The following is a 16,736-nucleotide window of genomic DNA, read 5'->3' on the forward strand; positions in this document are numbered from 1 at the left end:
AATACTTTTGTGTTTACACAACTGTAAGTGGATTTGTTCCCACCCCCAACCCCTCATGTATACGGATCATTTTTTCATTTTTTATTCAGATATATTTTGCACATATGTCGTTTTTTTTTTAAAGATGAACTCATTATGCTTGTTCTAGAAAAAACTCTGATTTGGCTATTGCTAACAGCTTTAATATAAAAATAAGTGACTATCACTCTTAGACAGTTTGCAAGTAGCTGCTTACAATTTGATGGTCCACAATTTTTGGTATTGAGGATCTTCCTTTCATAATTGAAGAAGCTTTTGGAAACAGAAAAGTCATAAACTATCTTTTTCTTTGTTCTACTTTGGAGACATACTGATTATCTTTGTCTTTGTTTATTTGTTCAAGAATATTTGGTGCTCCTCTATTTATTAGAAATCCACTTGAAAAGAACTCACAGCAGGAGTTTCTTTAAGTATATTATAATATTGTAAACACATTATTTAAATCACATGCTATCCAGCAAATGTGTTGTGGGGTGCATATACAATGGAACCCTTGATAAGTGCACAATGCACTTACTTGCTTGAAGTATAAAAATCATAAGATCTGTTTTCCATGAACTCTTGCTTTTTATATGAAACACATAAACATGTCTAACCTGCCACCACATACATCAACCAATCTGTTTACTAATGTAAGAAGAACGATGCTTAATAAATCAATACAAATACAATGAGATTTAACAGAATCATCATGTATTCTTATGTAACAAATAACTAAACCATATGAAGTAGTTGTTATGGAGACAAATGGTATATATTCCATTGGCATCACTGTCTTATAGCACAATATGATCACTTCAACCATACATTTTTGTAACTGCAGCACATAAGCATTCAATAACACTCTGAACATTGGACTTGGCACACATGTAACCCTTCAGACATTTGCCAGGGATTGGTGAGCTGATCTTGGTGATGGCCACTAGCTTAGCATTCCCAAGGATGTTGCTTGGGATAAACTGCTTCATGAGCACTTTTGCTAACTGGCTGATAGAGATTGTGACAAGCATGCTGCTCAAACACATATTTTATTGTAGAGAACAATAATGATGATTTTCAACTAAAAAATCTGAAAATGCTAGATGACTTGAGAATAATTTTCATACTAAGAGGTGAAGTACATGTAGATAAATATACATGGTGGTGTCACAATAATACTACACACTGTCCCTTTAATGAAAAACAATGTTTTCTAGATAACTATTTCAAAAAACATTTAATTAAAAAAGCCAATAAACAAGCTCTGCTCACCACAGTTTGCAGGAAGATTAAATTTTATTTAGTACAGAGGAGTATTTGTAATTTGACATTAGATATAATTTAGATAATCCACCTTTAAGTTCTACTTTGTTTTTGAATTTTCTTAATTTCATCAGACCTCCAAACCTAAAAATTGGATAATCAAAAATCCAAAGTTTCCAGGTTTTGATTGAAGCCAAAACTGACAACTCAATTTATTAATAGGAGGATATAACACATTCAAATTTCTAACACTGAATTCAGTATTTATAATGACATTGCTTTATGCTGGCACCTTAAGAAAACAATCCAAAGATGACATTTTGTGATTCATACCATAGCTGTAACTAATTGAAATCTTTATGCATTGGCTGGTTGTTCCTGCTGATTTACTGATGTTACAGAAGTAGAAAACATAAAGTTTGGCAATTTGTTGATGGACTATCCAATGTTGGTAAGTAAATTTGTTTTAAATTACGATTCAAGCTACAGTTTAGTTTTAGCCCAGCTTCAGCATCTGATGTTTGCATCAAAGACACTTTGGGAAAGTATCTTCTAGTGGCACATTGTATGAATTTGGTCTGATTGGTGATTTCTATAAACACTATTCTGCCTGCCAGGGCACTGTTCTCCACTATCACTGGGTCACTTGCAACATTTTCACTCTTGAAGGTTTTCTGATAAGCACAGAAGAATCAGATTGTTCTAAGTATAAACAACCAGATTTTTTGGAACACCATTCTACTGCTGCATTGTCTCCATTGACAGTTTTAGACTAATTACAACAGTTACATATTTATCAAAGACCAGTTCTCCAGGACAGTACTCATGAAAGGACGTCTCGGAGCAGAGGCAGAATTTAGTAGGAACTTCTGGGTCAATGTAAGTACAATCTTCTTTGTTGCAGAATCAACTCCTGTCAATACCATGTTGTCATGATTATTGCCACTACTGCCATGAATATTTTCACTGCTGATGCACCCAACAGAAATCCTAAAACAGTAAGAAAGACAGCACAATACAGACTTCAGGTTTTATGTCTATATAATCAGCTGAACGTTCTGGTACTTATTGTGGGTCATCTATAAGTATATGCAATTTTTTTCCTACTTAAAAAGTCCAGAGAGCCTCTAACTATAACTGTGTTCAAGTAAGAATTTAGTGGCTGAAGGCTGGACAGCTAGGAACTGAAAATTCAACAATTTAATTCAAATTGTTATTGCTGTATGTTGTTCTAGAGATATTTCTTGCTATTTGAAGATGGCTCTGTGTGCATAAAACAGTACAGAAAGTATTGTAACAATAATTTTACAGCTTACTAGCTGCTCTAGTAAGAATTAATTACCTTCCTTCATTTACACTATTCTAGTTGACTAAAGTTTTGAGTTAAGATAAATTCAGTTAAGCAACTAAGGATTTACTGAGAGTAACTGTAAAACAAGTACTTCCTGGACGTAACTGCTTCTGCGTACTGAAATCTGTACTGGCAAGTCTTTCCCGAGATAATGACATCCATTATCAACCTAGATGCTGTGTGCAAGTAGCAGAGTTGAGCAAAAGCCTGGAGGCAGAAAACACTATGGTCTAGAAATTGAATTGAAATCGAGCGCCTCTTGTAGCGGAGGTTGCAAAACCTGTACTGCAACTTTCGGAGGACTGACTGAAGGTGGGAAAGAGCTGGCACCAATATTTCCTGATGCTACACTGGAGGCCTTGGTGCAGGCAGTGAGCAGGAGGAGGGACACCCTTTTTCCCTCGGGGAGCATGATTGAGGCATCTGATGAGGAGGCAGTGCGAGGACATCAATGCCAGGAGCACTGCCAGAAGAACATGGTTGCAGTGCTGGAAAAATTCAGTGATCTAACTAGAATTGTTGAGGTAAGAAGATTGCTAAAATACTTTCTAATCACAACTGTACCTCTCACAGCCTCGTTAATTACAACATTCACAGCACTCTCATCTCCAATTATCCTGCAATCAGTGCACCATATTTCACTAAACATTCTTCTTATGCTCACACACTCAGCACTATTACAAATTTCACTTGCGCACAACTCAAGCACTTAGCTATTCCAACATGGCAGCCACATTCTCTCAACACCTCAAGACTCTCACTGACACACTACAGCCTTTCTTGCAGAAGAAGGTGGCACACAAACTAGGAAGAAGAGCCTGTCTGTATACCTATCTCTTCCCTTGGAGAGCTTCCTGGCAATCATAGGAAAGGCAGGATGGAGACTGTGGCCACTGGCAATGATGGAGCAGACGCCATGCAAGGTTTCTTTATATCTAATCCTCTGTCTCTTTTGACAATTCCCTCATCCCACGCACTCTGCATGACAAGCTGGAGATGCTTTCAACATGCAATACTTTCTCTATGCTCTCCCTCATAACACCAGCTAACCCTTGTTCCTTTCATTGAGGTCCACGGCGACCACATCTGCAGTAAGTGTTGGCTGTTCCAGTAACTTTGGCTCCATGTTGATGACATGGATGAACTTCAAGCACTGCGACACATCAGGGAGGGGGAGGGGGAAGAGTTACCTGGACGCTATGTTCCAGCAGAGTCACACCCCTGAAGTTAAATAATTCAAATTTGGTCCATGGTCAGGGACAGGAGGGTGTGACTACGAGTGACCCAGAACATAATGATTGAGGAGACTCAGCCCTTGCTCTTGTCCAACAGGTTTGAGTCTCTTACTTCCTGTGTGGACGAGAGCAAGGACTTCAGGAAGAATGAGCAAACTGACCACAGCACTGTGGTGCAAGGGCCATTCAAATTGGGGGAGTAAAAAGAAATATGGTAGTGGTAGGGGACAATATAGTTAGGGGGATATATACTGTTCTCTGCAGCCAAGAGCGTGAGTCCCGAAGGTGATGTTGCCTGCCTGGTGCCAGGGTTAAGGACATCTCCTCTGCTGGAGAGGAACTTGGAGTGCGAGGGGAAAGATCCAGTTGTAGTGTCCATGTAGGTACCAATGACATAGGTAGGACAAACAAAGAGGTTCTGCTGAGGGTGTATGAGCAGCTAGGGACTAAATTGAAAAGCAGAACCACAAAGACAATAATCTCTGGATTACTACCTGAGCCATGAGCTAATTTGCATTGGGTAAATAGTATCATAGAAATGAATGCATGGCTCAAAATTGGTGTGGGAGAAATGGATTTCAATTCATGGGGCACTGGCACCAGTACTGGGATAGAAGGGAGCTGTTCTGTCGGGACGGACTTCATTTGAGAGAAGGCAAACGTGCAGGGTAGCGATAGGGGTAATGACAAACAGAGTGTGGCCAGAAGGGACAGAGCGTATACACATAAGACAAAATTAAAAGCTCTATATCTGAACACACAAAGCATTTGTAATAAGATAGGTAAGTTGATGGCACGAATAGAAACAAATGGGTATGATCTGACTGCCATTACAGAGATGTGGTTGCAAGGTGACCTGAATATTCAGGGTTATCTGCCATTTCGTAAGGATAGGCAGAAAGGAAAAGGAGGTGGGGTAGCTTTGTTAATATAGGATGAGATCAGTGATATTGGTTTAAGATGTAGAACCAGTTTGGGTAGAGATAAGAAATAATAAGGGAAAGAAGTCACTGGTGGGAATGGCTTACAGACCCCCAGAGTATAAATCTAGAAACTATGGAGGCTTGTAAGAAAGGTACGGCAATAATCATGGGCAATTTTAATCTTCATATTGATTGGACAAATCAAATTAGCAAAGGTAGCCTTGAAGAAGAGTTCAGAGTGTATGCGGGATGGTTTCTTGGAACAATACATTGTGGAACCAACCAGGGAGCAGACTATTCTAGATCTGGTAATGTGTAACGAGTCTGGATTAATTAATGATCACATAGTGAAGGATTCTCTTGGGAAGAGTGATCATAGCATGGTAGAATTTCAAATTCAGTTTGAAGGTGAGAAAGCTAGGTCTCAAACTAGTGTGCTGAACTTAAATAAAGGTAATTACAAAGGTATGAAGGCAGAGTTGGTTCAAGTGGACTGGGAAAATATATTAAAGGGTGCTCTGTTCTCTGTTCTGAGTGCCGGTGAGGCGATGGTGGCTCTGGGGAGTGCAGCCAGAGCCAAGTCCACGGCATTACGGGTGGCTCAGCTGCACAGCCGGTGGGGGGCGGGGGGAGGAAGAAGAATGGAAGAGCTATAGTGGTAGGGGATTCGATAGTCAGGGGAACAGACAGGCGTTTCTGCGGCCGCAGACGTGACTCCAGGATGGTAGGTTGCCTCCCTGGTGCCGGGGTCAAGGATGTCACTCAGCGGCTGCAGGGCATTCTGGGGGGAGAGGGTGATCAGCCAGAGGTCGTGGTCCACATCCCTCTTCCTACCAATGACATAAGTAGGAAGAGGGATGAGGTCCTGCGGGCAGAGTTTAGGGAGCCACAAGAGTGATTAAAAAGCAGGACCTCAAAGGTAGTAATCTCCGGATTACGCCCAGTGCCATGAGCTATTGAGTACAGAAATAGGAGGATAGAGCAGATGAATATGTGGCTGGAGAGATGGTGCAGGCGGGAGGGCTTTCGTTTCCTGAGGCATTGGGACCGCTTGTGGGGGAGGTGGGACCTGTACAAGCTGGACGGGTTGCACCTCAACAGAGCCGAGACCAATATCCTCACTGGGGTGGGGGACGGTGGGAGGCTTGCGAGTGCTGTTGGGGAGGGTTTAAACTAGCTTAGCAGGGGGATGGGAATCCGAAAATAGATTCAGTAGGGAGGGGAGTAAAGCTGGAACTAGAAAACAAAAATAAAGAAAGTGAGTTTGAAGGAGAGAGGAAACAAGCAGGAAAAAAGGGTAAAAAAACAAATTTAAAGTCACTTTGTCTAAATGCACGTAGCATTTATAACAAAATAGATGAGTTGACGGCTCAAATTGAGACAAATGGGTATGATCTGATGGCCATTACAAAGATGTGGTTGCAAGGTGACCAGGACTGGGAATTAAATATTCAGAGGTGTTTGACAATCCGGAAGGACAGACAGAAAGGAAAAGAAGGTGGGGTAGCTCTATTGATAAAGGATGGAATCACTGCAATAGTGAGAAACGATATTGGCTTAAATGATCAGGATGCTGAAACAGTTTGGGTGGAGATAAGGAATAATAAAGGGAAAAAGTCACTGGTGGGTGTAGTTTATAGGCCCCCTCACAGAAGCAACTCTGTTGGTCGGAGCATAAAGCAGGAAATAGTGGGGGCTTGTAAAAAGTGAACAGCAATAATCATGGGTGATTTTAGCCTCCATATTGATTAGACAAATCAAATTGGTCAGGGTAGCCTTGAAGAAGAGTTCATAGAGTGCATAAGGGACGGGTTCCTTGAGCATTATGTAACGGAACCAACCAGGGGGCAGGCTATCTTAGATCTGGTCCTGTGTAATGAACACTCTCGTAGTAAAGGAACCCCTTGGAATGAGTGATCATAGCATGATCGAATTTCAAATTCAGATGGAGGTGAGAAAGTTGGATCTCTAACCAGCGTACTATGAAGGTATGAGGGCAGAGTTCGCTAAAGTGGACTGGGAAAATAGATTAAAGTGTAGGACAGTTGATGAACAATGGTGTACATTTAGGGAGATATTTCACAACTCTCAAGAGAAATATATTCCAGTGAGGAGGAAAGGGCGTAAGAGAAAAGATAACCATCCGTGGCTAACTAAAGAAATAACGACGCAATCCAATTATAAACAAGGGCATACAAAGTGGCCAAAACTAGTGGGAGGACAGAAGACTGGGAAGCTTTTAAAAGCCAGCAAAGAACGACTAAAAAAATGAGTAAGAAAGACTATGAAAGTAAACTAGCACAAAATATAAAAACAGATAGCAAGAGTTTCTATAGGTATATAAAAAGGAAAAGAGTGGCTAAAGTAAATGTTGGTCCCTTAGAGGACGAGACCGGGGAATTAGTAATGGGGAACATGGAGATGGTAGAAACGCTGAACAAATATTTTGTATTAGTCTTTACGGTAGAGGACACTAATAATATTCCAAAGTGGATAGTCAAGGGGCTATAGTGGGGGAGGAACTTAACACAATCACAATCAGTAAGATAATGGGACTAAATGCGGATAAATTCCCTGGACCTGATGGTTTGCATCGGTTGTAATTTACCAAAATTCCCTGGATTCTGGGTAGGTCCCAGCAGATTGGAAAACTGCAAATGTAACGCCCCTATTTAAAAAAGCAGGAAACTATTGACCAGTTAGCCTAACATCTGTGGTTGGAAAAATGTTGGAGTTCATTATTAAAGATGCAGTAGCAGGACATTTGGAAAAGCAAAATTTGGTCAGGCAGAGTCAGCATGGATTTATGAAGGGGAAGTCATGTTTGACAAATTTGCTAGAATTCTTTGAGGATGTAAAGAACAGGATGGATAAAGGGGAACCAGTGGATGTAGTGTATTTGGACATCCAGAAGGCATTTGACAAGGTGTCACATAAACGATTACTGCACAAGATAAAAGTTCATGGGGTTGGGGGTAATATATTAGCATGGATAGAGGATTGGCTAACGAAAAGAAAACAGAGTCGGGATAAATGGTTCGTTCTCGGGTTGGCAATCAGTAACCAGTGAGGTGCCGCAGGGATCAGTGCTGGGACCCCAACTATTTACAATCTATATTAACGACATGGAGGAAGGGACTGAGTGTAACGTAGCCAAGATTGCCGACGATACAAAGATGGGAGGAAAAGCAATGTGTGAGGAGGACACACAAAATCTGCAAAAGGACATAGACAGGCTAAGTGAATAGACAAAAATTTGGCAGATGGAGTATAATGTTGGAAAGTGTGAGGTCATGCACTTTGGCAGAAAAAAATTAAAGAGCAAGTTATTATTTAAATGGAGAAAGATTGCAAAGTGCTGCCGTACAGCGGGACCTGATGGCACTTGTGTCGGCCGCCGTGGACACGTTGGGCCGAAATGGCCTCCTTCTACGCTGTAAATTTCCATGTTTCTATGAAACACAAAAGGTTAATATGCAGGTGCAGCAAGTGATCAGGATGCCAATGGAATCTTGGCCTTTATTGCAAAGGGGATGGAGTATAAAAGCAGGGAAGTCTTGCTACAGTTGTACGGGATATTGGTGAGGCCACACCTGGAATAATTCGTGCAGGTTTGGTTTCCATATTTACAAAAGGATATACTTGCTTTGGAGGCAGTTCAGAGGTTGATTCCAGAGATGAGGGGATTAACTTATGAGGAAAGGTTGAGTAGATTGGGCCTCTATTCAACGGAATTCAGAAGAATGAGAGGTGATCTTATCGAAACATATAAGATTATGAGGGGGCTTGACAAGGTGGATGCAGAGAGGATGTTTCCACTGATAGGGGAGAATAGAACTAGAGGGCATATTCTTAGAATAATGGGCCGCCCATTTAAAACTGAGATGAGGTGACATTTCTTCTCTCAGAGGATTGTGGATCTGTGGAATTCGCTGCCTCAAGAGTTGTGGAAGCTGGGACATTGAATAAATTTAAGACAGAAATAGACAAGTTTCTTAAATGCTAAGGGAATAAGGTGTTATGGAGAGCGGGAGGGAAGTGGACCTGAGTCCATGATTGGATTAGCCATGATCGTATTAAATGGCGGGGCAGGCTCGAGGGGCTGTATGGCCTACTCCTGCTCCTATTTCTTATGTTCTTATCTTCGACTGTAGAAAACAGTGGCAAACATTTAAGGAGATATTCCAGAATTCTCAGCAAAGATATATTCCAGTGAGAAAGAAAGACTCTAAGGGAAGGACGAACCATCCGTGGCTAACTAAGGAAGTAAAGGATGGTATCAAATTGAAAACAAAGGCATACGATGCTGCGAAGAACAGTGGAAGGCCAGAGGATTGGGAAATTTTTAGAAACCAAAAAAAGGACAAAAAAAAACGATAAAAGCAGTGAAGATAGGATATGAGAGTAAACTAGCAAGAAATATAAAAACAGGAGGAGCTTCTACAGGTATATAAAATGGAAGCGAGTAGCTAAAGTTAACGTTGGTCCCTTAGAGGATGAGACTGGGGAATAAATAATGGGTAACAGGGAAATGGCGGAGGGTTAGAACCTCCACTATTTTTGCATGCTTAACGCCCATTTTACCACTGAAATGACGTATAACGCCCATTTTGGCACAAAATGGAAACTGACGGGCTTTTTAGGAGACTTATCGACGAGCATTATTTTCCCAATGGGCTTAATGGCGGGAAAAAATATTACCACCCACCCTCTTTTTTTGTTGGGCGGAATCAGCAGAATGGGTGAAATCAGCGCCCATAATATTGCCCAGCGTTACTTTCCGCACGGAATTAACGCCGAGATTCAATATGAACCCCTGGCCAATGTTTTTTGTCATAAAGAGCATATTTACACAAACTAGCGGCCATGGAGATCGGCCATCAGCAATTTCACCACTTCTAATACATATCGCCCTCAATATCGCTCGCTCAAAAAACTGCCCACAAAAAGTGGAACTAATCGGTACGAATGCCAGCGGTGTGGCAGGCATTTGTTAAATCCCACTCTTGCGTGAGGAGCTGATAGCAGAAAGATTTGCCTGAAAGAGCGCTGATGTGAGTGACAACGCTGACACACTGCTGTGTGTGTGCAGCTCAGACATCAATGGTACCCATCACCTTGGTGCCAGTTGAAGTTTACGTTGATTGATAAGTTGTATTTAACCCTTTCATGGTAAGGAATCACCAGTGTGTAACGGTCCAGCTATCTGAGACAATGCACAACAAGGTTATGTTCAATAACAAAAGTTTAACACCAACATTGGTTTGAAATCATAAGTATCACAGCCAGTAACATCCAACGCCCACCCACACCCCACTTTCTCCACCATTGACATAAATCACATGTTCAACATGTCCAGCAACACCGAATACAAAGGCAAAGCAGGAGTGTGGTCCCCAGTCCCCATATATTGCAACAAATTGCATACACCCAGATGGAGATATAACACAGCCATCTCACTTTCCTTCCCCCCTCTCCTCCTTCTCCCCACCTCTACCCCTTCCCCTCCTCGTTCCACGGCACCTGGCTGAGGAGCTCTTCAGGCGGTGCCTCATTGGGGGGGATGAAGGCAGATGCGGTTGTTGCACGGGTACGGGAACGGGGGATGCCGAGGGGGCAACATTCTCTGATGCAGAAGCAGGATCTTGGTCCTTGCTCTCATCTGTCATTCGCAGTGGTGGTGTGGAATCTAGAGGTGGAGTGCCACGCTCAGGGACCACTGAGAGGCCTGTGGCAGCAGTGTTCCTGGCTACCAGCTCCAGGGCCCCCTCCATCCCTTCCATGTTATATCTTATTTGTTGGACAAAAACTCGGTGCCAACTATGTTCTTGGTTTTTGCTTTTTGCTACTAGTGAATCTCCGTTGTGCCTCCCACAACAGCCAAACACACACCACAGCCACACATGCTTTCAGTTCCTCTGAGCTCCCTCTCTCTCTGTCTCCTCTTCTGCGCATGTCATGATGACCCTTGACCTCCAGAATCGCGGGAATCGAGCGTTGCCATGCCTTTGCTAAGGACGGCCATACTTTACGACAGAAGGTCAAAAAAATTTAACGCTACCGCCCATTTGATATCACTCACGGTAACGCCCATTTTCAAAAATGTAAACTCGATGTTTTGAGAATGGGCAAGAAGCCGACAATCTGAAAACCTTTTTTTAACGCCCATGCTGGACAAAAGTGGAGGTTCTAGCCCAGAGACTTTGAACAGATATTTTGTATTGGTCTTCACGGTAGAAGACACTAAAAACATCCCAATAACTGGATAATCAAGGAGCTAGTGGGGGGGCGGGGCGGGGCGGGGTGGGGTGGGGGGCGAGGGCCGGGAAACTGAAAACAATTACTATCACTGGAGATAAAGTACTAGGCAAACTAATGGGACTAAATGTGAATAAGTCCCCTGGACCTGATGGCCTGCATCCTCGGGTCTTAAAAGCAGTGGCTGCAGAGATAGTGGATGCATTGGTTGTAATCTACCAAAAGTGCCTGGATTCTGGAGAGGTCCCAGCGGATTGGAAAATAACCTATGTAACGCCCCTATTTAAGAAAGGACGGAGACAGAAAGCAGGAAACTATAGACCAGTTAGCCTAACATCTGTCTTTGGGAAAATGCTGGAGTCCATCATAAAGGAAATAGTAGCATGACATTTAGAAATTCAAAATGCAGTCAAGCAGAGACAGGATGATATGAAGGGGAAATCATGTTTGACAAATTTGCTGGAGTTTTTTGAGGACGTAATGAGCAAGGTAGATAAAGGGGAACAAGTAAATATGATGCATTTGGATTTCCAGAAAGCATTCGATAAGGTGCCACATAATAATTTACTGCACAAGATAAGAGCTCACGGGGTTAATGGTAATATATTAGCATGGATAGAGGATTGGTTAACTAACAAAACAGAGAGTCGGGATAAATGGGTCATTTTCAGGTTGGCAAACTGTAATTAGTGGGGTGCCACCGGGATCAGTGTGGGAGTCTCAATTATTTACAATTTATATTAATTACTTGGATGAAGGGACCACGTGTAACGTAGCCAAATTTGCTGATGATACAAAGATAGGTGGGAAAGCAAGTTGTGAGGAGGCCGTAAATAATCTACAAAGGGATATAGATAGGCTCAGTGAGTGGTAAAAAATTTGGCAGATGGAGTATAGTGTGGGATAATGTGAGGTTATCCACTTTGGCAGGAAAAATAAAAAAGCAAGTTACTATTTAAATGGGGAGAGATTACAAAATGTTGCAGTACAGAGGGATCTTTAAACAGTGCAAGCCAGGTGGCCTTCATGCCGCTTACTGGCACATTGTGCTGAGTGAGGTCAGCACATGGAGAGTTCTCCTATTGTTACATAAAAATAAGACTTAAATTCCGCAGTATGCATATAAGTCTTCCTTTGTGGATACGCTAAATAAAGCCCAGAACTTTATAGGAGTATTATAAACGTACTTTAAAAGTTTATAATAATTTTGTTTTTAAAGACATAATTGATGATTGAAAATTACTAGGAAACAACTTTCTATTTCATAGAAACCAAGTTGAAAGTCCTACGGGGAGGTTGGGGTTAACTGGGCCTAATGCTGGGATGCACCCACCTGGAACCTCTGGTGTTGACCCTGCCAGAGTTCACAGGGTAAGGGGTAGTCCATTAACCTACATTCAAAATGGCACCCAATCTAGGGCTCCCCTCCCCCCACCCCACTCTCAGGCTGGAAAATTCTAGGTTCCCTGTTGTTCAGGAGCTTTACTAGGTCTCTCACCTAGGAAAGAAAACCAAAACTGCCCAATTTTAAGGGGGTTGAAATCCTTACCAAAATTGTGCTCCAACCTCAGGCCTGGACCCCAGGTGGCCCCTGCTACTTCCATTCAGCGGCCCGGTACACCTGGTCAAGGCATACTGCCACTAGTGAGGCATCCATTGACTGAGTGGTCAGGGATATGGGAACTTGTAACATTGGGAGACACTACCTCATCCTACAGCACTTTCCTTTTAAAAGGATAAGTAGAGGCTCCAAAACTTACAAGGCTCTCTGGAATCCCTGATGGTAAGGCTGGGTCATGGCCCAATTTGCAGTACACATGCCAGAATTACAGACTTGGAGTGCTTGTCCGACATTCAGTTCTAGATGAGCAGTAATTTTCTCCAATTGAATATTGGGAAGACTGAAGTCATTGTTTTCGGTCCCCGCCACAAACTCCATTCCCTAGCAACTGACTCCATCCCTCTCCCCAACTTCTGTCTGAGGTTGAACCACACTGTTCGCAATCTTGGTGTTATATTTGACCCTGAAATGAGCTTTCTACCACATATCTGCAGCATAACTAAGACTGCCTCTTTCCACCTCCATAACATTGCCCATCTCCACCCTTTCCTCAGCTCATCCGCTGCTGAAGCCCTTATCCATCCCTTTGTTACCTCTATACTTGACTATTCCAACACACTCCTGGCTGGCCTCCCACATTCTACCCTATGTGATGGCCGTGTCCTGACTTGCACCAAGTCCCGCTCACCCATCAACCCTGTACTCGATGACCTATATTGGCTCCCAGTTAAGCAATGCCTCGATTTCAAAATTCTCATCCTTATTTTCAAATCCCTCCATGGCCTCTTACCTCCTTATCTCTGTAATCTCCCCCAGCCCCAACCACCCCCCAACCCCCGAGATGTCTGTGCTCCTAATTCTGCCCTCTTGAGCATCCCTGATTATAATTGCTCAACTATTGGTGGCTGTGCTTTCTGTTGTTTAGGCCCTAAACTCTGGAATTCACTGCCTAAACCTCTCCGCCTCTCTACCTATCTTTCCTCCTTCAAAACGCTCCTTAAAACCTACCTCTTTGACCAAGCTTTTGGTCACCTGCCCTGATTTCTCCTTATGTGGCTTGGTGTCAATTATTTGTCTCGTAATACTTCCGTGAAGCGCCGTGGGACATTTCACTACATTAAAGGCGCTATTATAAGTTGTTGTTGAGTGCACAAAGGTTTGAGATTTTTTGCTCCAAAAGTTTCTGCAGTTTTATTTACACTATTATAGTGATCTTTCATAACTCATTTGCTTGTATGCTAGATATTGCAGCTGGCATTTAAAACTCGGATAGTGTGACAATATGGCAGCATGGATGTGAAATTGGCTAAGTGAGAGGAAACAGAGTAGTGGTGAAAGCTTGTTTTTCAGACTTGAGGAAGGTATACAGTGGTGTTCCCCAGGGGTCGGTACTAGGACCACTGCTTTTCTTGATTTATTAATGATTTGGATGTGGGTATCCGTTTTTCGGATGAGACGTTAAACTGAGGCCCATCTACTCTCTCAGGTGGCCATAAAAGATCCCATGGCACTATTTTGAAGACGACCAGGGGAGTTATCCCTGGTGTCCTGGCCAATATTTATCCCTCAATCAACATAACAAAAACAGATTATCTGGTCAGTATCACGTTGCTGTTTGTGGGAACTTGCTGTGCGCAAATTGGCTGCTGTGTTTCCCATATTACAATAGTGACTACACTCCAAAAGTACTTAATTGGCTGTAAAGCGCTTTGAGACGTCCGGTGGTCATGGAAATGCAAGTCTTTTTTTCTTTCTTTTACAGGGCACAATTTCAAAATTTGCAGATGACATAAAACTTGGAAGTATTGTTGAGAAGGATAGTGTTAGATTTCAAGAGGCTGGTGGAATTGGCAGACATGTGGCAGATGAAATTTAAAGCAGGAAAGTGTGAAGTGATACATTTTGGTAGAAAGATTGAAGAGAGGAAATATAAACTGAAGGGTACAATCTGAAAGTGGGCGCATGAACCGAGACCTGGGGGTATATGTGCACAAACCATTGAAGGGGGCAGGGCAGGTTGAGGAAGCGGTTAAAAAAGCTTATGGGATCCTGGGATTCATGAATAGAGGTATGGGGCTGGATTTTTGGCTCAGCTACACCTCGGTTAGCACCCCAGCACGTGTTAAATGCTGTTTTTGGGTGTTATGCCGGGCATCCAGTATTTACCGCACGGCCAGTAGTCTCGGCTATTGGTTTGCGCCGGTGCAAAAACTTACCGACCGCCCTCCATTTTTAGCGTGATGATAACGTCAATCGTCATGCAACATTGCGCTAGTGCTCTGGATGGAGCATTCGGCTCGAATGCCTCATTTAATGCCTCCCCCAGGAAACGCCTGAAAAAACCCCCCAGCTAATACTGGACACGCTATGTACCCCCTTAAAGGCACATCTCCGGTGAATGTTGGAATGATGCACAAGACACCAATGGCAAATGATGAACCATAAAATTTACTGCAACAAAGTCACAAAAACACCCCCGTCAAAATAAAACCATACAATATACAACGTTATGTTGCAGGGCACTAAACAACAATGAAACTTCTTTCCCGCTGCAAATTTCGGCTCGGGTGCACAATGTCGGTTGTGTGTCGCCTGACTTCACGCCAACACTCCTCCAACTTACATTTTCGTCGAAACTTGCAGTCGAAGACGCAAACTATTTTCAGGCGTTAACTTTAATGCCCCGCCACGATTAACGCCCCAAAATCCAAAAAGCCCAAAATCTAGTCCATAGAGTAGAAAAGCGTGGAAATTATAATGAATCTATATAAAAAACTGGTTCGAGCTCAACTAGAATATTGTGTCCAATTCTGGGCACTGCACTTTAGGAAGGAAGGGTGCAGGAAAGATTTACGAGAATGATTGGAGGGATGAGATACTTCAGGTATATGGATAGACTGGAGAAGCTGGGGTTGTTCTCCTTAGAGCAGAGAAGATTGAAAGGAGATTTGATAGAGGTGTTCAAAATCATGAGGGGTCTGGACAGAGTAGATAGAGAGAAACTGTTCCCACTGGCAGAAGGGCCAAGAACCAGAGGACACAGATTTAAGGTGACTGACAAAAGAACCAAAGGCGACATAAGAAAAAAAAATGTTTACGCAGTGAGTGCTTAGGATTTGGAATGCACTGCCTGAAAGGATGGTGCTTTCAGAAGGGATTTGGATAAATACCTGAAAGAAAAAAATTTGCAGGGCTATGGTGAAAGGATGGGGGAGTGGAACTAGCTGAGATGCTCTTGCAGAGAGCCGGCATGGGCTCGATGGGCTGAATGGCCGCCTTCTGTGCTGTAACCATTCGATGATTCTATGATTAAGGTGGCAACAAACATTAATACTACCTTGCTGTTGTACCCATATCAATATATACAGAACCCAGTGGGAAAACTATTGAATTGTAGTTGCAGTAATGATAAATATTTTACCTGAATTTTCTGTAAGCTGGCATTTCAACTTTGTCAATATAGGATTTGATCCCTGTTTGCAATAATTATTGAAATCATCGAAGTCAAGTGTCCACACCAAAGCTCCTCCGAATTTATTCTTTATTAGCCACCTGGCCTACAAAATAAAATTAACTGTTAGCTGCTTCAGGACCAAATTACTAATGTAGAACAAGCTTACCTATCTTGTAAGGTCTGCTTTATCTTTTCAATGGATGCTTTCTACACGCACGATGAGGCAGTTTAATTAATTTAGTACGTGAATGGTAAGGCCTGAGGCTCTCCAGATATTTGGCCTCGGGCCTTATTTCAATGTTGCAGGCAAAGCATCAAGAGCCTGCTGGTGACGAGGGCTCCAAAGTTTGGGCCGCTGCTAGCGTCGCAGCAGCCCTCGGGTTAAATGTTGTCAGGGATCTTGGTCTGTGTCAGGACACAGCAGGGGGTTGGGGATTGTGCGGTTTGATTCCGTGATTGCGGGGGTCAGTGTCGGAAATAAAGGGAGATTGGGGCCTAGGATCGGGTTGAGAGCAGAAAGGAGATCTGGGGTCAGGTCTTGAATGGCGCTGATGAGGCAGAGTTCGAAAGGGACGATTAGGTCCTTTTAATCTGAGGTCGGGAGGAACATTCCTGCTCATCCTGGCTCCACGTTCAGGTAAGTTACTTACCTTCTTAGTTGCGGGTGATCCCT

At 42.8% G+C, this 16,736-nt stretch overlaps 1 protein-coding gene across 8 annotated transcripts in view; it reads right to left on the bottom strand.

Moving 5' to 3' along the window:
• Nucleotides 1-586: 586 nt before the first annotated feature.
• Nucleotides 587-16,736, bottom strand: part of LOC139227908 (acidic mammalian chitinase-like) — a 155,210-nt gene continuing 139,060 nt past the window's right edge. For all 8 annotated transcript variants that reach the window (XM_070859053.1, XM_070859057.1, XM_070859058.1 and 5 more), the window contains 2 exons: nt 16,031-16,166; nt 587-2,271 (listed from right to left, as the gene is read on the bottom strand). In XM_070859053.1, coding sequence (XP_070715154.1) covers nt 2,198-2,271; nt 16,031-16,166 — 210 coding nt within the window. In that variant the 3' untranslated portion in view covers nt 587-2,197. The remainder of the gene's footprint in view (nt 2,272-16,030; nt 16,167-16,736) is intronic.

The sequence above is a fragment of the Pristiophorus japonicus genome, chromosome 17 (assembly GCF_044704955.1).
Source record: "Pristiophorus japonicus isolate sPriJap1 chromosome 17, sPriJap1.hap1, whole genome shotgun sequence".
NCBI lineage: Eukaryota > Metazoa > Chordata > Chondrichthyes > Pristiophoridae > Pristiophorus > Pristiophorus japonicus.